This window comes from Myodes glareolus, chromosome 7 (assembly GCF_982192425.1).
Source record: "Myodes glareolus chromosome 7, mMyoGla1.1, whole genome shotgun sequence".
NCBI classification, from domain to species: domain Eukaryota; kingdom Metazoa; phylum Chordata; class Mammalia; order Rodentia; family Cricetidae; genus Myodes; species Myodes glareolus.
The window spans coordinates 5,379,385-5,406,504 of NC_142032.1; the positions used below are offsets into that span (position 1 = coordinate 5,379,385).

Here is a 27,120-nt window from a genome sequence, read left to right on the forward strand (position 1 = left end):
AGAACTGACTTTGAACTTGACTTCTCTCAGTGTCAGGAGAGCCGGCTGAGGAGGAACTGCCTTACTGTGTGACTTTGGTCGAGTTCGTTCCTCTCTTGGCCTCCCTGACTCTGCCTGTTGCTCGAGGGCAGATGCTTCTCAGCACCTACCCTGGCCTCGTAGTATAGGACTCAACGGGAGGAATCCACCCTAGAGAGGTCTTCAATGCCCATTTTACTATGCAGGCAGAGAGAGGGCAGAGAAAGCCCCTTGCACATTGTCACACATAAATTCCTTCAGTCATGGTCTCCCTCTCCAATAGGCACTCACCATCGTCTGCATAGTACCAATCAGGGTTCTCAGGGGAGGTTGGCACGACTCTGGGGCCTTCATCTGGGTTGGAATGTTCATAGCTGTAATAGTCTTCTGGCGTCCAATCTGCAGGGCAGGGAAAGGCAGAAGACAGTCTAGTCATTAGGCTTGAGGGAATCAGTCTTTGGCTTAGGGGACACCTCTTCCATTTCCTTAATGAGAAATTACATGTCTTTAGAGCTCTCCCAGAGATGCAGGAAGACATGAAGGTCAGGTTGGGGATGTCTAACTTGAGGGGTGTTCTGGTCCAGCAGTGCAGTGCTGGTCTTTGGATGGCAGTACCTGACTAGAAATGGAGAAGGAGATCAAGTCCCAACTTTCTACCACCTGTGCCCGTGGGTATACCTACTGTGTGCCCGTGGGTATACCTACTGTACGCCCTGGGTTTCTCAGCTCTGAACACAGCAGGAAGCATCCTGTGTGCTTCAGGTCTTCATAGGTCTATACAGGGTCTACCAGGGCTAGAGCACATGGTGACCCCACAGTGCCCAACTGGTAGCTTTGTGGATGGTGTTTCTCCACGAGCCTTCCTTAAGCCATCTTGGCTCAATGAAGTCCAAGACACTTGTCACTTTCCTCTTTGGGCAAGCATCTCTCACTCGATCCACAGAGAATTTAGCAGCTAATCTCTACTGTGAACATTTTATGGGGCCCTGTGCTGAACATTTGCACATTTGTACCATCTCATTTATCCTCATAAAAATTTGGTAGGTTGGGTCAGGGATGTCGCTCAGTAGGTACAGCACTTGTGTTGTAAGCAGGAGACCCTAGACTTGACCCCAGTTGTGTGTGAAGTGGTGTGGTGGTACACACCTGTAATCCCAGGTCTTACTTTCTTTCAGTGTTCTGTGAAAAAAATATCCCAAACCCAACAAAGTCAGAGTATGGAAGGAGGTTTTATTCCGGCTCATGGTTCAGGGTTCACTTCACCATGGTGGGCAAGTCACGGCAGCGGGAGCCTGAAGCACTGGTCCAATCATGAGTACAGAGGGGTGAATTTTAGACAGTCTAGGCCTAGAGCCAGGACATGGTGTCACTTCAATGAGCCCTGTCAACATACTCCCTCATGAACTTTCCTAGATGGAAAATAATTCAGGTGTGCCCACAGACTTGTCTCCTGGACAAGTTCAGAGGTTGTCATGTCAACAATCAACAATCAACACCATCACACCTGCATCAGAGGTTCAAGCCATCGTTGGCTGTAGAAAGAGTTGGAGGCCAGGCTGGGAAAGACCCTCTCTCAAAAACAGAAGAAAAAAACCTGGGAAGTGTATGTGGGCTGTGCTTTAAGTTGTGGAAACTGAGGCCCAGAGAGAATAAGCAATGTGCTTGAGGTCTCCTAGCTAATTCACAGCTAGATTTAAAGTTTGTCTCTGTACAACCGCCATGTCTTTTTAGCTCAACGATGGTGCTCAGTTGCTTTAATTAGCTCCTTCCATTGCTTAACAGTCACCCAAGTACAGTCCTCAGCTTGCTCCTGGATTTGGTTACTGATGGAGACAGAACACCATGGTGCCCACAAATGGAGGGTTTGGTTAGATAGGACTGGGACAACTGGGACAAGCAGGTGTGTGCATGTCTGAGCTGGAGTCTAGGAAGATGCTGAAGGCTCTGTGGCTGGGGCAGAGAAGTTTGGAGTTGGGAGAAAGTTGGGTTCATTTTGCCCTTTTCTGCTGATGAGAGGATGGCAGAGGAAGCTGCGGGGAGCTCTCCAGAGAGACGTGTGGTAACGAGGCAGAAGCAGATGCAGACACCTGACTTGAAAGGCAACCCAACAGAGGCAGTGATGGTGTGGAGGACCGCTCCCTATCCAGCTGATTGCCAAGCACACTGTCTCAGGCATCTCCCCATCACTCGGTCACAGTCCTTACATCTATGGCTTCTAAAAAATTGACTTTTGCACAATGGCTGTTTTATATTTCCCATTAAAATGGAATTATCTTTCTATTTCTTTTTTGGATACACCAACTCTGGCTCCTTGGCAAAGTTTCACCTCATTTACCGCAATGTCAAGTCAAGACTCTCTTTGCTTGCTCATTATTTTTCCCTGGCTGCTTTCCCCAGGATGAAAATGCTCCCAGAGGAGGCCACCTCTCCAGAGATGAGGATCTAGGCTAAAGATAAGACCACTGTCTTCCTGGAGCCATAAAACTTCCTTCCATAAATATGATAAAGCAGAGAAAAGGAGGGAGATGCGGAGGGGAAAATGGTTTTTCAAGTTGGCAATGAAAGATTTTAAACTGACATTTGAAGGAGACAAAAGGTTGATTGCAATGTTGATTTATTTTGGTTTTCACTGGAGGACTTATTTTTTTTCACACATATTTATAGATGAGAGTCTTTTGGAGAACTCCTAGAACCCCTCTCAATAGTCCTACAAGCTGGAGGACAGATTGGCTACTCTGGACTGGGTTATTGACACACCCTTATTTGGTATGTTAGGGAGATGGCTCAGTTGCTAGTGCTTTCAGGACAAGCAGGAGACCTGGGCTCATAGCTCCCACCTATGTGTGCAAAAACATGGAGACAGAAACCTATAATCCTAGGGATGGGGGACGGGAGATGGAAATTCCTGAAGCTCAGTAGCCAGCTACTCTTGCTGAACTGGTGAGGTTTATGTCAATGAGACCCTATTTCAAAGAATAACAAAAAGATGGAGAGTGATAGAGGAAGCTGCCCACCTTAACCCCAGTCCTCTACATGAATACACATATGCAAACACAAACGCATAAGTGTGTGTGAGCCTGGACATGCAAGTACAGGCACACACACACACACACACACACATAGAATAGCATGAAACACACAAATCTGTACACATGCACTTTGCATCCATACACATGGGCATGTGCACACAAATGTATACACACACCACTCACACATAGAAAATCAAAGAAACATACAAATCTGTACACATTCACTTACCAGTCATACATACATTTAAAAACCACATGAAATAGAGGAGATGCTTACACGTGTGGAATACTGTGACATTTTGTGGGGTTGGGGTGGGCAAAATGCCTGGTGTAGGATTTGGACTTCAGTCAAGTCCTATGTGCAAAGTCTGCTCATTTGTCAGTGAGCAGAAGAATGGAAACACACCAGTTCTGGATCAAAGCCCTCAGAGCAAGACAGGAAGTCCCTACAGGTAGTGAGGGTCTCAGGTCCCAGACTGAAATGGACTCGGCGAAGGCTTACTGGCTCCCAATCACCATGGAAGAAGAAGCCATTCAGCTGAGGGGCTGCACAGGCATGTCACCAAGGCCTTCCCATTCAGCTGGGGGGCTGCACAAGCGGCATTACCAAGGCTTTTCCACGTGGGTGGACTCCCACCCCTTCTGCACTGTTGGCACTCCCTCCTACTGCATGTGTGAACACAACAATGGATGACATGTGCAGCACAAGTGGAAGGCCCTGGGGACATGGAGAGTTGTAAAGACAGACCAACAGGAGTAGGATGTGGCCTTGTCCTAGAGGAATCTGCAGTCTGAGGAGCCTCGAGGAAGGAAGCAAAAGGAGCAGACTGAAGGATGCTGTAGAGCAGAAGTTGGGTGTGGCCATGGGGAACCCTGGTGTCTTCACTTTCAGTGTTGGGTATGGACTTGGTTTGAGCCCCTCTGGTGACAAGCAGGCCCCCAATTCTCTACCCTACCCTCCATGCATCTTTACTCTCCAGTAGCAGGATTGGACTGCCCATCATTTCCTTCCCCTTGGTTCAGACTGACGCTGGGCCTTGCGTTAGCATTTATGGTTGAAACAATGGGTCTGCTCTAAGGTTGACCCCAAGAAACCTCGTGGTTGTTCTCTCCTGCTTCTTCCTCCTCTCCCCTTCCTTCCTCTTTCCCCTGCTCCTCCTGCCCACTTTCTTGGACCCTCCTGACCCCTTAGTATGGCCTACGCTGTCACACAAGTCAGCATCAGGACAAGATGAAGCCTCAGACATGAAAAAGCCAGCCAATAGCAAGACAAGATGCCAGACCAACCTCTCATTGGTGGAAGATGCAAGGGAATCCAGCTCAGATCAGCAAAACCTGGTCTAGATCAGAACTGCCCAGCAGAACCCAGATGAAACTGTTGACCCAAGGAACTAATATCTAACTACATGGTTACTGACTGACATCTCCAAGTCTGAGGTCTTCTATCATGCAGTAGTAGTAACAGCAGTCCCACGGAGCTTGACTGACACTGGCTTGCTGGGGGGGACTGGGGGTTAAGATACAAGGGCTTTCCTCACTGGCCTTGTTGGCTGCGGGGTATGGATGTCCTTGCTCGAACCTCTTTGTTTCTCTTTGGGGCTTAACTCATATATTGGATTTGTTTCCCTGAGTCTTAAAAGCAGGGCCACTTCTGTTCTTCTGTCTTCCCTGAGCGACCACCACAGAGCCCTATGTGCAACAGACTCATATTCCCTATGACCAAACCTCTCTGCTTCTGATTGGTTCATCTTGAAGCAGCATGAATGGGGAACTTAGGAAGAAAAGGGGTGATATTTACACTTTTTAAGACATCTTGATGATTCTCTACAAGTTTAAGAAGTTGTCCAACTCTTTTCTTGGTAGAAAGGGATGTGAAATCTGGTCCCCCTCTGGTGGACTGGAGAAACTGCTTTGTAGAAGTAGCTGTAAGGGGCCTTCCTTCAAGGGATGGGAACCTGAATTCAATCCCCCGAGTCCACATTTTAAAAAGCAAGGGTGTGGGGGTACACAGATTTGTAATCCTAGTGCCAAGGAGACAGACAGCGTGATTGCTGGGACCCACTGATCAGCCAGGCTAATCCACTATTGAGTTCTGGACCCATGAGAGCCTCATCTCAGAATCCTCAGAAAATCGTGGGACAGGTAGCCTGACATGAATATGAGACTGTACCTCAAGCAGTGTGAAAGGTAAGGTGGCCCTCTGACCTCCAGCATGGCAGTGTATATGCACACACACCCATACACACGTGAGCATGCGTATATGCGTATATTCAGATACACACGTGCACACACACAAACGTGCGAGAGAACGAGTGTGTCTCACAAACAGGATCTATGCCTGAGGTGGCCCTCTGGAGTCCACAAACATGCGTGCACACACACAAAGACAGCTAAGGGTTCGAATTCAGGTTACTTGAGACCTTTTCTGAACTACTTGAAAAGGGAGAACCTTGGGGAGAAAGGGTGACTCTGAGGCTTTTATATTAGATGTAAAAAGAAATCCTATGGCCTTGGCATTTTATCAGCATTTAGCTGGGAATAACTATGAAGAGAGTTGGGGGTATCCTGAATTGACATGGATGATTTCAATGGCAGGTTATCACATATTAAATAATTTCTATGTGTCACATACTCTATGCAATTATGCACGAGCAAAATTTCACTTAACTGTCAACCTCTGTGGTGAGGGTAGTCCTCATTCCTCGTCTACAGATCAAAACAGAAGGGCACCCGCACCCAGGTGCGCCTAACTCCAAGTCCAACATGTCTTTTCATGGGCCTGGCATCTTTTCATGGGCCTGGTTAGAAAGCCTTTGACCTTTTGGCTTCCAGGAAGGAGTCTGCACCAGAAATCCTCAGCTAGCACATGACCCTCGAGCCCTCTGTGGTCCGCAGTGAGGGCCTCTCGGAAAGAGCTCACAGTTAGTGCCGTGGGAATTTCACAGCTGCTCCGCTAGAGGAGCTTGCCAGATGTGCGGGCTGGAATGAAAACCCCTGGAATGTCATCCCAGTTGGCTCCATCCATCACTGTGCCACATCTGGCTCCTCTGAGGGCCTTCCCCAAACCCCAGCCCTGTCGGCCTGCATGTGACGTTTCCAGCCCTGCTGGCAGGCGAGTACAGCCGAGAGCCTTGCTGGCAGGCGGCAGGACAGCTGATGGATGGGCACAGCCTGTGGTGCTGGGCAGAGCCAAGGCAGCTTTGAAGATGCATTTCCGCAGGCCTACCGGCTGTGTGTCACCTGCTTTAGGGAGACGGGCAGAGCTTGTGCTGTTTGATGGCCACCTCCTCTCCCACCCACTGGGGACTGGGGACCAGGCACCTTCTGCTCTGTCAAGGCCCTTGCCATGTCCTGGCACCAGTAAGACCAACCAAGGAGGCAGCAGGCCTGAGGGCATGAGCGGGTGTCTCTTCGTCATGCTGTTGTCTGAAGGGAGCAGGGAGCTGATGAATTTCATCAAAGAACAGCCCCGTGCGCCATGGGACCAGATGAGGTTATGCTTGAAATCTAACTGTCTCACTCCACAGCCAGAGGCTAACAGAGCACCTGGAGTTAGACTCTAGGACCCAGAGCCAGCAGCTTCCTTTTCCCTCACCAACCTCTCAGAAATTATCTGTAGGGTCCTTGTAGAAATCAGGGTCTTGGCATGCTGCACCCCACACTATCCACTCCTGTCTGAGTTGTTTGCTAACTCGAGTCTTTGCCTTAAATGCCTCTGATGTTGGGGAGTTCATTGCCCCCCCAAAACCCATCAGCTCATTCAAATTCTGGAATATTCTTATGTTAGGAGATTCTTCCTGTCTGTAGGTCAACTTGGACACTATGCTTTGTGATATATTCAACTAAAGCCTTATACGGACACGCAGAATGAATGAATCCACTCTTTTCTTTGTCTACAGGGTTGTTACAGTTATTCAGCAGGTTCATTGTCTAATTTCTAGGTATCATAAACTCCCTGTAGACATAGTATACGATGTTCTAGAAGATGGTAGTAAAGTGCTTTGTGATAAAGGTGATTCTTGATTTCCCCCCCATTTTTGTGTGTGAACATGTGCATGTGAGTAGAGGATTGAGGTTAATATAAAGAATCACCCTTAGTTGCACTTCCCCTTTGCTCATTGAAGCAGGGTCTCTTAATCAAATCCAGAGCTCACTGATTCGGCTAGCCTCATTAGCCGGCTTACTCCAGGGTTCCCCTGTCTCCATCTTCCAAGGCGAGAATTATAGGATGACTGCCATGGTCATCTGGCATATGCATGGGTTCTGGATCCATCTCTCATGCTAAAGCAAGTGTTTTATCCACTGAACTATTACCCTGGCCCATAAAGACCCTGCTAAGTCCCCGCAGGTCAACAATGGACTATAAGGTTTTTTGTTTTTGTTTTTGTTTTTGTTTTTTTTTTTGAAAAAGTTTTTGCTTTTCAGACACTTGAAATTGAGGTCACTTGACTCCTCTATGTCCTGTCCCTCTCTCTCTATTCACTCCATAGCACCCACAGTCCTGTCTTTCTGACCTCCCAGATTCAAGACCCCTTTGCTGGTGTCTAAGCAATGTGTGTTTCAGGCTGGGGAAATGGTGGCCCTACCAGTCTTGGCCTTGGCCTCTCTCTGAACTCCACACGTGCCTGGAGTCTGAACAGGGGCCTTCTGAGCAGTTGGATTGCCTTCCGTCCCACGTTCTGCCTTGCTCTGGAAAAGGACGCAGACTCCCTCTGCAGTCCATGCACACATGTTTCTACCCCATCCTGTGAGCATATTGAGCAAAGGCCTGGGTCACCTGCTCAGAACTGCCATGGTCTGGCTGCCTACCCAGAACTCTTTTCTGGAGAACACTGATGGCTGGCTGATCAGGATTTGACTAGAGCGGGTACCATCTTTGTTCTAACTAAGTCCTTGATGCAAGCTTACACCACAACTCTCTGTACAGGCTGCCTACTCTGGTCTTCTGAGCATGACCACCCCAGTCTATTATCCGTGGGGATGTCTGCCTTTGGTCCCTTGGAGCAGCGAGAAGAATTTCTACCCCAGACTCAAGCAGGTGCTGTGTTGTGTGACCCACTGTGATGTGGGCACTAGGCAAAGGAAAGACAAAGTGTTCAAGGTGACAGAGTGTGTCTGGGAGAGACAGAGAGCCTATGAGAAATAGCTGCATCCACAGGACTGTCATAGATGGGAGAATTGTCTGTGTTTTGGATATTATATGATACAACCTGTTTGATTCGATCATTTTTGTGTATTTGTGGTTATTTTTGTTTCGTGTTGAGACAGGGTCTCTTGTAGTGTAGGCTGGTCTCAAATCTGCTATATAGCAACTGCAGCCTGCCCCAAACTCTCAACCCTCCTGCCTCCCTCCATCTCCCAAGTACTGGGATTATAGGAGCATCCCACCTTGCCCAGTTTTGAATGCAATCTTAACACCACGTCAATGCTGGGCATGGCATCTCCCTCAGGTCTGCCCGACTCTCAGTGCTGTGTGCCTTGTTTTCAGTCTGAGACTTCCTAGGGCTTTTTTTGACTGGCTAAGCCCAAGGACAGTGCTGGAGGTGTTGGTGCTGTGGGGGGCATCCTGGAGCTGCCTGTCTTGGCTTCCCCATGGGGTAATGGAGTATGTAGGGTGGCCCCTTGCTCAGTTAAGTCCTTTCTCTCCACAGTCGCTAATGGATGAGAATCCAGTTACTTCTTTTCTCTGGGCCTCAGTTTCTTTCTCTGTAAAGTCAGGGTACTTAACTACATTAGTGGTTTCTCTCTTCGGTGGCTGAGACTGGCAACTCAAAGCTGTGTTGAATGTTACAGAGATGTAGAGTTTCTGGATAAACTCTCGAAGGTGTCTGCGATACCCTGGAAGCAGGCTAGTCCTAAGGTCCCTTGAGCACGTCTATGCCCTGGCTCTGGGCTGGCGGAGGCCTGGGGTGGTGGCACACTCACCTGGGTCTGGGGGCGCAATGAAGGACATCAATGAAAACTGAAAAACAAAACAGCACAGTGAGTGTGTGATGGAGATGCCGGTCCCTTCCCCGGGTGCTCTGGGACAGAGATCACCATTTCCCGACGCGGGCACGCTGGAGAATGTGGACGGAGAGGCTTGACGGTACTCCCTCTCCTGTGCACACGTCTTGACCCTTCCCCTCACACACACATACCTGTTGGAATATGGCTTCCTTGGAATCCGCCATGATACTAACTAGTCAGTTGTTCCTGGACCGCGAGTGGCGTGGTTACACCATGTTCCCATGACAACCCCATCCACTTAGGATCTATGCTCAAGTCTAAGTAATTGTTGGGGGTGATTGTCTCTGTAGATGGGGAAACCTTCCGGAGGTTTCCCAGTGTTCTTGGGGTAAGGCACAAACACCTGCCCTGAAGAGACTTGTGGATTACTCTTTAATTTTCCTATAGGCTTGAGTGGTGACAAAGTGAATCTCAGGGAGGGAAGAGATAAAAAGAAAGACAGAAAATGATTTTTGATATCAGGGACTACGCCTCTGTTTAATCAGGCATGGTCCCCAGCCCTGTTTTTACAGGGAATGAGACAGGGACATGCATTTTACTGGAAATGGAGAGAGGAACAAAGGGTATTCTCAGGCCTGGGGAAACAGGGACCACCTAAGAGTGTTGAGGAGAAGCTAGAAGGAAGGCGGGGTGGGGGTCCCCGAGAAGGAATGTTACCTCCTCCAACCTCACCCCCAGAACAGCCAGCAACTGTACCTCAGATCTGGCTCCCTGCTCTGCCTCACCTCCCACCGTCGAACTTGTGTGGAACCCGTGGTCTGGGTCCCTCTCTACCCAGGGAAATAGCATTCGGTGTTTCCTATTTGAGATGAACAGGATGGGCTGCTGCTCTCTCTGCGCAGTGGGCAGGACCTGAGAAACTTCCTTCATGAGCCGCCAGAGAAGCCTGTAAGTCTAGTGCCAGAGTTAAGGGTCACAAATCCTGCTACACCTAGAGCCTGACAGCTGCTGCTGCTGCACTGCCTGGAGCCAGCAGGGGGCAGACATGTCCTTTCTAGGCAGGCCGCTGAAGGAATCCACACTCATCTAGAGAGTCTTGGTGGAGCCCTCCAGCCCCTGCAAGAGCTCCGAGCTCACTTTATGACTCTGTCTCCACTCACAGAGAGGCTGTGGTGCCAGGCGGAGCCAGCCTAACACCAGGCTGGTATCTGATTTCCAGATGCCAACCTCCACTGTGTCAGAAACAGGAAGAGTGGATACCATTTGTCTCCTTCTGTCCCATCATTCTGTTCTGCTTTTCCACAGTCAGGGAATAGCAGAAGAACTCCTGGTCCTGGGACTCGAGAATCCAAAGATGAAAATTAGTGAAGGAAGTGGTGTGTGTGTGTGTATGTGGTGTGTGTGTTGGGGGGGGGATGTAGCCAAGAAACAAATAAGAAAATGGAGTGCTTGTCGAATTATTAAGAGCTGGCAGTGAACCAGGGGCCGTGATAACCTTTTCCATATACATTGTCTTGATTATTCTCCAAGACTCATTTCATACTATAGTTATCAATTCACCCCAAAGCAGCAACACAGACTTGGAATGTGAGTGCCCATTTTCCATCAGAGTCCTAGCCATCATGTCGGAGTTTGGGAGCCACTGCGTGCCCACACTGGCCTGCTGTGGTTTCTCTTGCCGTGGTAAATATTATGACCAAGAGTAACTTGGGAGAAGAGAGGGCTCTTGATGCTGAAGTTTCTATCGGCTCACATCGCCACTCTCAACCCTTAGGGATGTGCCCCTAGATGTGAAGCTGCTGCTTCAAGTTGCTGTTCTGTCTTTATTCTTTATAAGAGCCATGCTGGTTTCCCCAGAGTTTCATCACCCCATGTTCCTCCCACCGTTGAGGCGTGAGGGTCCAGTTCGCATGTCCTCAACACTCTTGCAGTCATGGCATGAACAGCTCTGGGGCCAAACATGTCAGAAGCAGTCTAAAGAAGGGAGGGTTTGCTTTCGCTCACAGTTTCAGGGGACACAGCTCATCAGGGTAGCAGGTGCAGAGCTGGCTCTGCCGTGGCAGGAGCTTGCCACACGCTTTGGTTATATCCCAGCTGGAGCTGAGAGTGGAGGTACGGGTCAGAAGCAGGACCGGTGCAAAACCTTCCATGCGTGCCTCTGGTGGCCCGTATCGACCAGCTAGAGTGTATGTCTCAAAGATTCTGTTTGTAACCTCAGAAAAAAAGTCTCATCAACTGGGGACCAAGTGTTTAAAAATGAGCCTATGGGGCTAGGTTGCAGTTCACAGACAAAGCACGCTGGTATTTCCCAACTGAAGAAATTAAAGCCACTGTGATTGGTCCAGAGGACTGCTACTTCCTTCTGTATTCAAAGGCTTCTCAGTTTGGCCCAGCATGTGCTCAGTGCTGTCTCAGTTGCTAGGCCCAGCATGGCTGTGAGGCGGATGCCCTCAGGAGGCGGATGCCCTCTAGTGAGGCGGATGCCCCAGGAGAAGGGCGGGCAAGCGATCTCTGAAGATGGGTTCCTTCCTGGAGACCTGGGGGACGCCCTCTATAGAGAGGAGCTGGCCTAAGACACCAGGGACGTGGCTCAGAAGGACTCCAAGTGATTCTCCTGCTACAAGGCCCAAAGTTGTCCCACGTGGGTCCCCACCTAGTTACCTGAGAATGGCTTCATGTGACAACAGTGGGCAGAGATGGACAGGGCAGGGAGAGGAGACAGGAAGGGAAAACGTCTCTGGACCCAGAGCAGGGTTTAAGGTCTCTGGTTCTCACACTGCAGTGCCTAGGGGCCCTGTGGAGAGCTGGGCCTGCAGGATCCCATGGTGCGGGTGGGGCCGGAGAAGACAGGGCTGGTGACTCTGCCCCGTGTGTGTGTGTGTGTGTGTGTGTGTGTGTGTGTGTGTGTGTGTGTGTATGTATGAGCTGCATGCATGTGGAGGCCAGGAGTTGATGGCACATGTCTCCTAATCTGACCTGAATCACAGTCTGTGCACTTAGGCATGGTGTGCCTGGCCCAGGAAACTGGGGGCTCAGCTTTCTCCTGGGCAGCTGTTAGTCAGCTTCTTGTCTCAGTTTCCTCAATTAGGGAAAATCCCAGGGTTGTAGAATAGGTTTAGTCAGTAAAGTGTTTGTCATGCAATGATAAAGACATGGATTCAACCCCTAAGAGCCCACACGGGAAGCTAGGTGTGTGGCAGCATGTGTCTGTCGTCCCTCTATTGAGGGATGGGACAGGGGAACCCTGGAGCATGTACTCCAGCCATCATGACTGAGTAGGTGAGCCCCAGATTCAGAGAGACCCAAGGCGGAAGCTGGTGTGGTAGGTAGAGTGTGTCTTTCATTCCAGCACGCGGGGAGCAGAGGCAGGTAGAGCTCTCGGATTTCTGGGCTAGCCTGGGCTACGTGTCCCAAAACTCCATCCTTCACAGAACAGAAAAGAAAGATGGAAAGAACAGAAGGAGATATCTGATACCAACCTCTGTCCTCCAATGCATACTCACTCATTTCTATACACATGCATGGACACTCATGCACACACACATGCATGGACACTCATGCACACACATACACTCATGTACATGAGTATACACATGTATACTTACACACACACGTATAAACACACATGTACACTCATGTGCACATGTATACACATGTACATTCATGCACACAATGCATGTATACCCATGCACACACATACACTCATGTATGCGTGTACATATACATGTATGTTCATGTGTACATGTATACAAATACATGTACAATCATGCACACACACGCATGTACGTTCATGTACACGCAAGTACTAAAAATAAATCTTTGAAGTAGGTAAAATGTGAATCTGTAACAAGAGTATTAGGATATCAGCTTAGGCAGTGGCAGTTTCTGAAGTGGATTCAGCCGTGACTGAAGTCTAATTACTTAGTTGTCTGGCAAGACTAAGCCTTTGAAGAGAAGTCTCCAGGAGGAGACAACGTCCTCTCTTGGTGGACACTTCAGCACAAGCAGAATTGAGAGGCCACACTCTGGCCTGACTCCTCTGGGTTCACATCAAACAGACCTGTAGTCTTTGGAGTGACCACCTATGTCACCATGGCTACAAGCACAGAGCTGGCTGTGGGCAGAAGAGTTTGAGCAACTGCCAGACCTGCCAGGGTGCCATGTGCAGGTTATCCTCATTTCTGTAGCTTGCTTTGCTCTCTGTGAAATCAGAGTGATGCTGGCCCTACCTGGTAGGCTTTCCGGGAAGTTTGAACCAGAAGAAATGTGTGGGAAAAGTCAGCAAATGGCTGGTAACACTATTATGAGACATCATTGTCAATGAATTAATTTTATTGCTATTATTACTTTCAAATTGCTTGGTGCACAGTGGGGAGGGGCAGGGTGTGGGAGGAGCACGGTGTGAGAGGGGAAAGGTGTGGGGGGGCAGGGTGTGGGAGGACACGGTGTGGGAGGAGCATGGTGTGGGAGGAGCACGGTGTGGGAGGGGCACGGCATGGGAGGGGCATGGTGTGGGAGGGGCATGGTGTGGGAGGGGCAGGATGTGGGAGGAGCATGGTGTGGGAGGGGCAGGATGTGAGAGGGGCATGGTGGGGGGCATAGTGTGGGAGGGGCACAGTGTGGGAGGAGCACGGTGTGGGAAGGCATGGTGTGGGAGGGGCAAAGTGTGGGAGGAGCACGGTGTGGGAGGGGCAGAGTGTGGGAGGGCCAGGACCAGGAGGACCCTCTCAGCCCAGGGTGTTCCAGGAACTTATTTCTTGGGTCAACCACAAGCATGTCATATCAGCCCCCTCCTCCATTGTTTTTCCCTGGGATCCTTGCCAAACCCTAAGCCAGGAAACCTTGTTATATTAATTATGAAGAGAAAGCATGTTTTATTTAAAATCCCGGCTGCTGAATTTTCTGCCATGCTGTTTCTCTGTGACAGCAGAATTTCTTTTGCATTTTGGAAATCCTAATGCATTTAGAATATAAATATATCTGTGCTTATCCACACAGGTGGCTCCAGCGACCTGATTTCCCTAAATACCAGGGTACTCTGCAGAGCTAATGAGTTGGACTCCTGCCTGCAATCAAGTTTTTGGGTTTGTTTTTCTCCCCCCTCTTAAATCTGTGAAAAGTTTCAGTGGATTTCAATCCTTTCCTTTATCCAAAAGTCTTTGCCTAGACTGGAGAAGAGGAGGGGACCCCTAGGCATGAAAGAGACTACATTCTGGGGTGTTGGGGTTTCACAAAGAGTGGCTCCCAGGTTCTGCCCTGGGGCCTATGTAGATTTGAGTGCTGAGACTGGGGTGTGGCCCACTACAAACTGGCATGAATACTTCACCATCTATGGCATGTTTGAGTAATCACCATACACTCTCTCTCCATCTTTCTGCCTCTGTCTCTTTATCTGTCCTTCCCTCCTTCCCTCCGCCCCTCTTTCCCTCCTCCCTCAGTAAAGTATGAAGGTGTAGAATTGTGGTCCATAGGCTGGGAGGCCCGTGCACCCTTCTTCACAGTGTGCACAGGAATGTGCACTCACTTTTACTATAATATGCAATTTTTATGAAACCTGGCAAGCTCTGTCTATAACTGAGATGTTGGACTTCTCAAATGCTGCCTGGCAGCTAGAAGACAAAGAAAATGCTCTGCGGGCTGTGAGCCTGAGAATGGACTCCGGTTTGCAATCTCTGGTCTACATGGGCCATTCTGTGCTTCAGTGCCTAGGAAGATTCCAGAAGTGAAATAGTACAGCGATGTAAACAAACAAGCATTTCGTTCGTGAGCCCCTTTTGTGCAGAGCAGCAGAAACCAGCATCTTTGTTCCCCCCTGAAGCAGAACAAGGATGACAAGCATTATTCTCCCATTCTGACCCCGGAAGAAGCAAAATTTCATGGTGGTCAAGCCTGTGCATCCCGACCACTTTAAGAGTCATCACTGAAGAGATTTCTAAGGCGGTCCCTGGCTCTTTGGCAGTCGAGCGGTCTTTCTGTAAGGATGAGGGACTCTGTCTGGCACAAGAGAGTCAATCACCCCAAACCTGTTTCTTTTTTGGAGAGCAGGAAAACAGCACACAGCTATGCTGGGGATGGCCACTCTAATGATTTTTACGGTAGATATGCACAAACCAATCTAGACCAGACAGGAAGGCATACGAATGATATCTGGAGTTCATGGCTACATTATCGGAGCTGTGACTGTGCTTTCTAAATAAAATCTCAGGTAGAGGCCAAGGAGATGATTCAGTTGATACACACACCACACACACACACACACACACACACACACACACACACACACACACTGAGAGAGAGAGAGAGAGAGAGAGAGAGAGAGAGAGAGAGAGAGAGAGAATCAGGTGAAGAAGAAGATAAAATGTTCCTTGAAGCAGAGCCTCTGATAGAGACGATCCTGAGAATAAATTATGCACTTGGCGCCTCTTGGGTCAGCACTTGATGTAGAAGGGTTATCTGTCTATGTGTTACTTTCATTGGTTAATAAAGAAACTGCCTTGGCCTTTGATAGGACATCAGTTTAGATAGGTGGAGTAGATAGAACAGAATGCTGGGAAGAAGGGAAGTGAGGCAGATGCCATGGAACCAGCCACCAGGTCAGACATGCTGAATCTTTCCCAGTAAGCCACGACCTTGTGGTGGCATACAGATTATTAGATATGGGTTAATCAAGATGTGAGAGTTAGCCAATAAGAGGCTGGAGGTAATGGGCCAGGGCAGTGTTTAAAAGAATGCAGTTTCCGTGGAATTATTTCGGGTAAAGCTAGCTGGGTGGGCGGCGGGAAGCAGCCCATTGTTTCTTTTACAAGCACTGGTCTTCTTTCTGTTTCAGAGCCCCGTTACCGTCTCCCCAGAAATTGTGCCTCCAGTTAGGATGTGGGCACCCTAATACCACATACACCAAAAGATGTACGTAGGTCCCTAAGCACTTAGATGGCACTCGTGGACCCAGGCCTATCCTCTAAAGGATGCAAACTCCACTGTGTCGTTCCCCAGCTATGGGACTTAGTTCTGAATGCGTAAAGTGGGAGCAGTGACAGCAGCTATGACTTGGGGTCCTTTTGGCCGTGGACCAATCTGTAGCAAACTTAGGGGCTGGCACTGAGGGCCGGCTCTACCATATGCTATCAGTTCATTATTATTATTATATTATGGATACAGGATCTGGATGCATAGGTCAAGCTAGCCTGTATAACTCACCATGGAGCCCAGACTGGCCTGGAATTCACAATTCTCCTGCCTCAACTTTCTGAGTGCTCAGAGACAACTGGCTATTATTTTTAGCTGTGTAGGTGGGAGAGGCCCCTCATCCCATCAGGCTGTGTGGCTTTGTGTCCCCATGAAGCCCCAAACTTTCCCGAGCATCCACCCTGACTATTTTGCCCTGGGTGTAATGTGCCAGGTCATGGAACATGAAAAGACTTCCCAACCATCTGTTTGGCACACATATGAGTAAGAAAATGTACGAAAACCACAGAGTCCTTTCTTTGGAGTAGTCCAAGCTCATTGCCTGAGGCTAGCCCTCATAATGTTCTCTTTTATTCGTTGTTGACTTACAGTTTCATTGATAACCCTAAAAATCCCTGGTTGTTACCAAAAAAAGGGGGGGGGATTTATGGGAGGGTTGGGAATCTAGGACTATTATCCTTGTGAATGTCAAACCATCCTGTTGCCCTTTATTGCCTGCAGACTTTAGGATCAATTGTTTCCTGATGGTGCTTTCTCTGGGCCTCTGACAATTGCCACTGCCTTTCTATACAGCTGCAGGATAGCCACCCTCAGCTCCAGGTGCCACCAAGCAATCACCAGTCAGATCATCTGACTTAGACAGTCATCTATCTCTGTCTGCAGCCAGCACATCTGTCCGCCTCATAATCTGGCAAGAAAATCTTTTCTAAAACACGTCACTTGGAGACTGCACCTGGGAGAAGGAAGGGTTCTGAGCTGAGTAACTGAGAGGGAGCTAAAGATGTTATGTTATGAAAGTGCTAATGAGCAAGGCTGCCATTAATTCCATTCCCTCAGGAAACACCCGCAAAGGGAAACACAACTCAAAAGTGCTTCATCAGACACAAGAAGTGTACCCCGGCTCACACCCTCTCCCTGCCACGTCTCTTCTTCCGAGGGCCTATGCTCGGCTCTTCATAGGTAAGTTGCACACATTCTGGACATTATCCACCAGAAGAGCTCACACTAGGGTGGCAGTTTGGTTCACCAGTAGAGAACTTGCCTGGAGCACACCAAAGATCTTGGTTTTGATCACCAACACCACAAAGCAAACACAAAAGAGCTAAGGTTCATTGGAAGCCACATATGTGGCCTTCCGTTGCCATGACCTTTACCAAGTGAGCAGTGGGTTGTTGGTCATTACTTGGAGGCTCAGGGGGGTTATTCGGCTACATAGTCCTGTCACTGTGACAGAGTCAAGACTATCACTGGATCCAAGGCTCAACACTCAAGCCCTAGTCTATAGCCAGCATGGAGACTCCAGGAATTCTATTCCTCCCTTTTCCCAAAGACCCTGTTGGCAGTTGCACTACTGGGGTGCACACACTTGGGGGGTATCACAGACTGGGGTGGCACAGACCGGCAAGCATCTCCCTTATTTATTTCAACCCAAAGGTCTCCAATGCCCTAGTAGAAGCTTCACAGTTTTACCTTTCTGACCCACCACAAACTCCCTCAGGCCCTGATTCATCTTCTTTACCCATTACTATAGTCATGGGAAAAAAAGAGAAGAAAGTACTAGCCACAGGGCCTCAAGTTGGATGCAGCTAAGTAAACCCTTTGCTGGGCTGACTTGAACCACCAGGGAACCTTCTGAGGCCAAAGCCCAGGAGTTCTTTTCTTAGTATCTTGGGAGGGCTGGAGAGTCTGACAGATGTGTTGGAGCTGGTGCTCCATCTGCTTTCATAGGGACAAAGGGGTCCTTGAGGTGCGTACCAGATTTCATCCATGCTGTAGGACATTTGTGTACACTAGCTGTCTCTGCTGGAATGAATTCATGGAGGCTCTGCTGCAAGAGATGCATGTTACCCGCGTGTCGTTACAAAACTGCACAGATGTCCCCGAGACAGTCTGTAGAAACTCTTGTAGTCAGAGCGCTCAGCTTGGCAACACCAGCCTTTCCCGATTTAAGATTTCTTGCTTCAAACCCAGATGGCTTGATTTTGCTAAAACCCTCATAGTCTGCCAACCATAGACATTTGAAATGACCACTCACCCCAGTGGCTGACTTCCCCAGCAGGGCGGTTAGCAGCAGAACGCGGAACTGCAGCATCCCGACAGACAGCTGTGTGTTGAAGGTCTCTCGAGTTGCCTTCCCTACAATTTCTTTTCCTGTGTGTGCCTTTGGGAGTGGGGGTGGCGATGTCGGTCTCTGAGGATTCCGGAACAAATGAAGAGGATGCAAATTATTAACTAGGCATCAAATATTGTTTAATGTTTTGCAAACCAACTATCTTGATTAAACAAATGGTAACTTGGGGGGTTGGGCAGAGTCAAGGGGTGCCTTGTCTTCTGCAGAAAAAAAGAAAGAGTCTCGAAAGATAGCAGTCAGAATAAAGAGCCCATGACTTGTGGGTGCATGTAGGGTTTGTTGACTTTTAGTTCTGTGGCTGGCGTCAGCCACAGGACAGAGGGCTCCAGATCAGGCAAGAACCTCTGCCACCTCTGAGAATACTGGTAGAGTTCTGATCTTCAGTTCTCAACCAGAGCTAAAGCATGGATGGCCCGCTAATAACATCACACTTTATATTCATGAAAGATAATTAAAGGATGCCAAACTGCTATTGACAAACATTGATTCTGGGCTGTTTGAAGTGCTGCCCATAGTTGCCTGTTGGCTTCAAAAGTTTTCCTTTTTTTTTCTTCCCAAAACCTCATTACATAAGGTTTTTACTTTTTAATTATTTCCCCCTTTAGTTGGAGACTTCTTTGATCAGTGGGAGGAAAACCAACCGTGGTGCTCATTTTGGGGACAGCTGTTTCCAGCACTCTAGCTAGCACAGGCTGCAGGTAGGGCTACAGAAAGCAGCCGTTACCGGGCGAGGGTGGGTGCTCGTGGACTCAATTGATCCCATCAATAGACGTGGTTTCCCAGCTCCTGTCTGTCCACAGTAATCTATGCGTAGGCTCCAGGAATCCTCCAACCCGATTCCGCAATGCAGACCTGAAACTGTGCCAACTGCTCCACGGGTTGGTGCTCCACCTTTCTCCTCTGCCTTCCCACAGGGCGCACGTACTCGGTGCTCAGCCAGGGGCTGCTCCAGGGGCCGCTCCTACCTCTGAAAGCCAATTGCTCACCATATTGAACTCCACAGACCCAGTCCGGGAGAAGATTGATGGCGAAGCCCACTCCGCAGATGGGTTTTGTTCTGTCAGCTAACTTTTCACAAGACCATTATGAGGTACCCGGCTTACTATCTCAGCAATATATGTTCGCTCTATGCCCACTTAGACCGAATATTCATGAGACTGGGCATTCTGTTAGATTACCTGTGAGCTCCCAATATAGGTGGACACTCGGCAGATTTATGTGGGGGGAAGTGAAGAAGTGAACAATCACTTTATTGAAGCAACAATTGGGTGTTTCATATCAAGATGTCTTAGTAGAGGCAGCTCCATGTGAAATCCACACTGGGTGTGAAAAATCAGCAGCATTTGTGAACTGTTCAGCACAGCACTGCTTGCTCACGAGCACATTATAGCCCTTAAATACAGAGAGCTATTGTGAGCTGGGCACTGGCGATTCAGGAATGAGAAAGAGGCCGTCAGCTTCAGTCTTTGTGTTACATGAGCATGCGTGAGTGTGCGTGTGTGCCTGTGTGTGTGTGTGTGTGTGTGTGTGTGTGTAAGTCAGAAGCAAACATCTGGTGTTCTCTAAAATTCTTCATCTTGTTTTCTGAGGGAGTCTCTCATTGAACCCAAAACCCACCATTTCGGGCAGACTGGCTGGTCAGCAAGTATGTGAGATCCTTCTATCCCCATCTCTCTGTGCTGAGCTTATGGGTGCGGTGCGTGACCCATGCCTGACTTTGCGTGTGGGTGCTGGGGATCCAATTTCAGGCACCCCCACAAAGTCCTGGCCAGGACAGGTCCTTTCTGGTGTGCCTGGGGCTCTTACTAACAAAAGCCACATGTTGTGGCTGAATGGATATGACTCATGCTTGCTCATTGTCTTCAAAGCCAGGTCTTCTTCCTCCTAAGCCTTTGGTGGAGAGACAACAGCCTAGACTCACAATAGATCTAGGATCCAGTCCCATGGCTATGCTGACCATGTAACGCTGGGCCAGTCTTCTACTTCCTCAGAGTTTCAGTTTTCCCACCTGTAAAATGGAAACACAGTTCCCTCTTCATGGTGTTACTGGGAAGTGTGCAGGAGAAGGGAGGGCCAAGGCGGGTGTTCTTGGTGGAGGAACTGGCAGAGAGTAGAATGCTACAGAACATGCTGGCTGTGACATCAAGACTTGCCCGGGGGGCAGCCACCTTTCTGGGGAAGGCCCCCATTCTTAACTGGCCTCTCTAGGAGGAAGGTAAACTGTGTTCCAGGGCAACTGTGCCAACAACCAATCGGGTGACAGCTTTCACAGCACTGCCGTAGGAGAACAAGACACACAGACAACTCACAGTGCCCTAGACAAGATGGGAAGGACCCTGAACCGGTGTGACGTGGCCTTCCTCAAGCTAACCCAGAAGGCACGTCCTTTACTTCTCAGGACCACGGCAGATATCTCTGTGGGGTGAAAGACCAAAGCTTGCTTAGTCACTCATCCTGCCAGTGTTTGTTAAGCACCTTCTCTAGGGCTGGGCAGTGATCTGGGGAATAAGGAAGACAGACCCAGTTCTAGGCTCTGAGTCGCCATCTTACAAAGACTCCACTCGGTGGCTGGTCTGCAGATAAGTGCCATCCCCAGCAAGAACTCAGGTGTAGGGCACAGCTCTTTCTCATTGTTCTCGCAGCTTCCTTGTTCCCTCCACTGAGTTCTAGGGGCCCTGCCCTGGAAAGGGAAGGGGATGCTAGCCTTTCTCCACTCAAGGATCCTAGCCAGTTGGTATTTCAGAGATGATGTACTCTGTTCTCTGGCCTGGAAGACGCTGGGGTGTGCCCAGAGCATGAGAAGACATCAGCATTTATTGAGCAGCTTTGCTTCCCAGGGACATTTATAAGCACATGGATGTCCTCCTAACTCTGATACAAGGTGCTTCAGCCCATTTTTCAGGTAAGCAAGGTTCAGAGAAGCTAAGCAATTTGATTAAGGTCTCATAAGTGAAGGCTAGGCCCGGCAGGATTCCTGCCTTCCGGTTTCCAGGCAAATGTTGTTCCTTTGCCACAGCAGACTCCTGGGTGTTGGGGTGTTTTTCCCACATGACTTTATTAACAAGTCGCCTGTTTCCTATTCAGCACCCACCTTTCCCTCTTACTATTACTTGTTGGGGTGTCCAGTCCCCAGAGTTTATTGAAGAAAGACATCCTTCTGGCTATAGCATGGCTGTAGTCTTAGTTGGGTATCCTGGGAGACAAGACTGCTGAGGTTTGGGTGCAAGAAGTTTGTTAGGGTGATGCTTTCAGGATTCATGTGCATTGGGCGGGAGCTGACTTGCAATACATTCACAACTGAGGTGTATCTTCCAGAAAGTTCTGGAGCTATATACCCCTCAGAACTGTCTTCCTGGGAACTCAGGAGTCAGGGCTCTGCACTTGGATGCTCCTCCACCAGTTATGAGCTAACGCAGGGAAGGATTGTGACCATAGGTCACTCTGTAGTGGTACTTCTCAGTGAGAAACTCAGCTGAGTCCTGGATGCCAAGCCCCTGGTGACTGAAGGACCAGGTGTCTCACTGTTGAGCAGGGATCTGGTGACATCTCTCCAACTAGCAGCTGGTCATCCATTCTGCATCCCTAAGACAGGTGTCTGGGTATGGAAGGGTGAATGACTTTGTGGGTTTTAAATGAACTCTGCTCTCTGGATGGCCTAATCAGAGATGGTCGAAGGCACAGGCATGGCCAGGCAGAGTCATGGGCAGATGACAGACAGTCAGTGGGTTTATCAATACCCGAGAAAGCTCGAATGCTGCTGTGAGGATGCTTGCCCAGTACTATTCTTACTATGGCTGAGCTTCTGATGGCAAAGGAGACATCTGACCATCGGTCATGGTTTACACCATGCGAAAGTCAATGTCACTGGAGAAGAGTGGCTCCCCATTCCCATGGACAATTCCTGACTAATTTTGATCTTTAAGAAAACTCAGGATCTAAGGAACACAGATCTGATAGATGCCCAGGATAGGAAAACCCACAGATGCTGAATACCCTGAATTCCTGGTGGGGCTTCAGCATGGCCAGAGGAGTGTGGTCTGCCCGGGGGCTGGACTGGGAGTCTGGATAGATCCAAGACAGCTATTCTCTTCTTCCCAGAGGCAAGTTTTGAATTCCCAGCACAAAGTAGGTGCTTAAACAGTGCCAACCAGAGGAAGTAGTGACTGCCTCTTCTAAGTTCATCCTTGTCAGTAGTAACAGTATGGTCATGGCTTCACAGTTGCAAACATGGAAATTCCTTTCCTCATCTCCTCAAACTAAGTCACAGGCATATTTATACCCCCGGAAATCCTCTCAAGTCAAACATGGAAATTACTGAAAATCCCTTCCTTTTCTTGTCTCCCCAAACTAAGTCACAGGGGTCTGGGGTGTTTACACCCCCAGTAATCTCAAGTCCCCGCAGCCCTTTCCTCCCTGTTAACACACGCTTGTCCACATGGACACCACCTGGACAGCCCTCACATTGTCCAGCCCATTTCCACTGCTGTTCATTCACTTTCTAGCCTATAAAACCCAGTGGGAGTAGGGCACAGCCCTACACAAAACTCAGTAGCATCTTTCTTTAGAACTACAAATAAGCCTCACATTCTACTGAGGTCCTATTTGATCTGGCCTCTGCCAACTTCACCAGCCTTGCTTTGTGCCCCATCATTTAATGTGCTGTTCTCCCTAAGATTATTCTCCGTGTTGTATAGCTGTCTTCCCACTTAGGACTTGCTATGAAGCTACCACTGATGAATATCTGTGGGATGGGTGTGTAGGTGAGGGGTGGGAGATAAATAGATGAATCAGTGAATAGAGAAATTGTTGGATGATGGGTGACGAGAAGCAGAAGATGTATGGACGGGTGGATGGACAACGGGATAAGGTGATGGGTGGATAGAAGGATGGATGATTGAGTTTGTGGGCGGAAAGATGATAGAGGGGTAAATGGCTGGATAAGTGGGGTGACGGGTGAATAGATGGGGCTTATGGCTGGTTGGATAAATGAATGAATAATAGGTGGCTAGGTAAATACATGAATAGACATGCATATGGATGGATGCGTAGATGAACGGATGGGTATAGGTGAATGCATGCACATAAGGACAGATGGATGAAGGAACAGTGGACAGCCATGTTGGATGAGAAGACAGAAGCTACTCTTGTGGCCAAAGTTCATGACCAAGTTATGTGCCCCAAACTGTGAGGTGTTTCCCTTTGTCACATGGGCTGTGTCTTGAAGTCATTAATATTTCTGACTTCTGTGCACTGTGAGCTTTGGGGAGATGTGGGAGCCCTGGCAGAGCCCAGCCTGATCAGAAGTACACACCATAGCTCCCCTCCCCAGAAACTGATTTGCCCATTTGTACTTGTGTCTTCTCTTTAATCTTTCAGTGGAACTTCAATATTTCTGCCGCATCTGAGATCTCCTCTGCTGAGGTGGTTGTCTAAGGCTGGAGTAAGCCTTCCCCTGATTGCTCCCATCCCATCAGTCAGCTCTGTAGAAACACAGCCTGGCTTCCTGGATCTGCAGCCTTGCAAAGAGCCGTCACCTGGGCTGTGTGACGCCTTTTGTTCTTCGTGCATCTTTGATTTATTAAACATTTTTTTAGTAAAATTCTGCATATGTTTAGCATGTGGAAAGCCCCCTCCCTCCCATAAAATAGAAAACCTGAAAGAGGGAGGGGTCTAGAGATTTGGGTGTCTAGACTTCCCGGATTTCTGAATGTAACACACCAATGTTTTCAACGCCTCTTCACTTTGAAGAGAGACCTCTGGGTCCCTCTCTAAAATGAATTTCTAGACGTCTCCTGGCATTGCTGGCTTCCTAAAGTACATTTGTATGCTTGTTTTGTGCTGTGCTAGCTACAGCCTGTGCTGGCACCAGACAGAACCAATAGAACAGCCTTCGGCGTGCTGTGTTATTTTGGATAGGTTGTTTAGTCTTCTTGAGTCTGCCTTAAATAAGGTTTTTGTTTGCCTAAATGTACAAGATGATATTTGTGAAACTGCCTGAAACACAACAGATATTTAATTTTTATTAATTTGCCTGCCTATCTTTTCTTACTATAAATTGGCCTTTTCCTTTGTGGGGCTGGGGATTGAACCTGAGACCTCACCTATTCTAGACCTGTCACTGAGTTGTGTCCCCAGTACTTTTCTTAAGTGTCTCACCAAGTTTCTCAGGCTAACCTTGAACTCATGATCCTCCTGCCTCAACTTCTCAAGTCCTGAGATTTGACATGCACCACCATGCTTGTGTTACCTCTAATTCCTCATGGAAATGATACACATTGTTCTCAAAGTGGACATGGCAGTCAACTAAAATTTTACAAAAACGAGTCAGGCAAGGATGGAGACAGCAACAGACACTCAGACAGGTGCCACCCGACTGTGTAACGTCTGTCACTGTATGTACAGTGTTAAGAAGCCACTGTGCAGTGGGTACCATTGCATTCTAGGGCAACCAGAGACCATCTCTGTGGGAAAAGCTAACAGACAGATCCACAGACACTCATGAAAGTGGGACTTGCCCAAGTACCCGGCAGCTAGAGGAGGAAGAAATGCGAATCGAATGGCGGGGACACATGGTTATCATCCATCATGACAGGACACAAATCCTCACCCTCACTCTGAATTCCAACCACAGAACTTTATGTAAATAACACCAATCATTTTCTGGGCAATTATCCTCACTGCCGTGTGTGTGTGTGTGTGTGCATGTGTATATTCATGCATGTACGTGTGTGTGGTACAGGCTTTGAATGGAGATGAGGAACCTCACTCACAGCCCTTGTTTCTGAGTTTCAGTTTTCTTCTATGACTTGGGGGTTACTAGGATGCACCTTAGAATTGCAACTGCATGGGTTAGAATGGTTGGATTTCAAAGTGCTTGGACTGAACTGAGGGTATGAAAGCGGCCCGCCCTTCAGTGTCTACAACAGCATCTTCCAGTCTTACCATCTCTGGGTTCATTACCAAGCAAGTCAGAGAACCAAATGGAATCTAATGTTACTGTCTCAGGTCACACCAAGAACCCAGTTGGTCAGCTAAAGATTGTTCAAAAGACACTTCAAACAAGTGAGCAACACTGAAATAGACGAATAAGAAAAGGAATGAACAGACACCTTTGCCCCTGTCCGTGTGAAATGAAGGATGTAGGAAGAAGGCTGACTGCCGTTGGCTTCAGTGTGGACGTTCAGGTCTGCACAACCCGTGGGCAGCTCACTATTGACTGAGCTGTGTTTGCGAGGTCATCCTTTCCCTAAGTGGACTGTGGGAATCCTGGAGACTCAGCCTGGAGACTCAGCCTGAGGAGTGATGGAAACCCTCTCTTGGGTGGCCCTGTCTCTGTGCACGCTGTGGAATGCTTTGTAGGCAAGCCGCTCAGCGTGTAGTCAGAACGAGTGCAGAGGTGAGTAGCTCCCACCACCTTTTGTCAAGAGAGTCCCCTATGGTTTCTAGAAGAGCCCAGTGGCTCCCGAATGCTTGGTTGGCGCATGTAGGTCTCTAGCCTCTAAAGCAGCAATTCTCAACCTTCCCAATTCTGCAGCTCTTTAATACAGTTCCTCATGCTGTGGGCCCCAACCATAAAATTATTTTTTATTGCTACTTCATAACTGTAATGTTACTACTGTTATGAATTGCAATATAAATATCTGATATGCAGGATATCTGATATGTGACCCCTGCGAAAGGGTCATTCTAACCCAAAGGGCTTGAGACCCACAGGTTAAGAACCACTGCCCTAAAGGGTTTGGAGCTTTGCTTTGCAGGTGGTATAGACCCCAAGGCTTAAACTATCACTGCCCTGTGTGGAAAAGAATCTCTGAATTGGTCTGGACAGGACAGTGTGACTCTAAAGGAAACTTGGTCCTTGGAGTAGGGTTAATTTTCTTGGACCATTTCTGTGGAGCGTGACTTCCCTGAGCCCCAGGAACCCTCACTACCAACTATGGTTCCTTTGACTCGTCTGGACAGTGCTGTTATTTGGGGCTGGCATGGTTCAGCAGTGCTGTGCCCTGTCAAAGCACACAGCCCATTCTTTCCTTGTTCCTGCTGACCCGCTAGTTTCCCGGCGTACTGCATATTGATCACGGGGTCCTCTGTGCCCTGCAGCTCTGCTGCCACTGACTGTGTCATCCCTGCTTGACAACTGGCCTGGCAGTGGGCAGCTTTGTCCTTTGAGTGGCTCCGTCTCTGGAGTTGACACTGCCCTCTGACCTGCTGGCTGGGCGGGAGTTGCTTGCCCTCAGGCGCAGAGGTGTGATGAGGACGTGAAGGGGCGAGCCACTGGCTTGTGCACCTGTCAAGTAGCTTCCGCCTCAATCTTCTCCACTTGGTTTCAGCTCCAGGCCTGCAGCTGAGACAACATCTGTGCGTGGACCGGCGCAGCCGCCTACAGGTTTTCAGCCTCGCTACCCAGCTTTTGTTGTGACGAACAAGCCCTATCCTGAAAGGCCTACCTGATGGGTCACTGCATTAAAGCTCGTCAATGTTACCACATTGCCTGCAGGGCAAAGTTTGGATGGATTACTGTGGCATGAGAGCCCTGCTAATCTTTTCCCGGTAGCTTGTGTTCTCTCCTCCATCTTTCCAGACCAGCTCCTTGTGACCGTGTCCGCTCCAGCATACTCTGGAAGCACATGTCCTCACTAATGTCTTCATTCTTTAGACTCAGGGCTCACTGCTAGGGAGGCCTTCTCACTGTCTGGGCTCGCAGAATACCACACATTTTCTATAACCTAAGCTCAAAGGTCTTATCTTTCCTGGGATTTAGAGTTCGCTCTCCACTTAAGCAGCAGGAGGCTGCTTGTTGGTTCCTGG

At 48.8% G+C, this 27,120-nt stretch overlaps 1 protein-coding gene and 1 long non-coding RNA gene across 2 annotated transcripts in view; one reads left to right on the forward strand and one right to left on the reverse strand.

Annotated features, from left to right (window-relative positions):
* The window catches only part of Habp2 (hyaluronan binding protein 2), a 32,913-nt gene extending 14,539 nt beyond the window's left edge, over positions 1-18,374 (reverse strand). Inside the window, exons 1-3 of the mRNA XM_048424360.3 lie at positions 18,217-18,374; positions 8,973-9,009; positions 310-417 (exon numbers count right to left, since the gene is read on the reverse strand). Coding sequence (XP_048280317.3) covers positions 310-417; positions 8,973-9,009; positions 18,217-18,273 — 202 coding nt within the window. The 5' untranslated portion in view covers positions 18,274-18,374. The remainder of the gene's footprint in view (positions 1-309; positions 418-8,972; positions 9,010-18,216) is intronic.
* On the forward strand, positions 16,686-26,794 carry LOC125393730 (uncharacterized). Its single transcript, XR_015003348.2, has 4 exons — positions 16,686-17,141; positions 19,227-19,402; positions 25,318-25,708; positions 26,643-26,794. It is a non-coding gene; the product is annotated as an uncharacterized LOC125393730 (long non-coding RNA).
* The last annotated feature ends 326 nt before the right edge of the window (positions 26,795-27,120 follow it).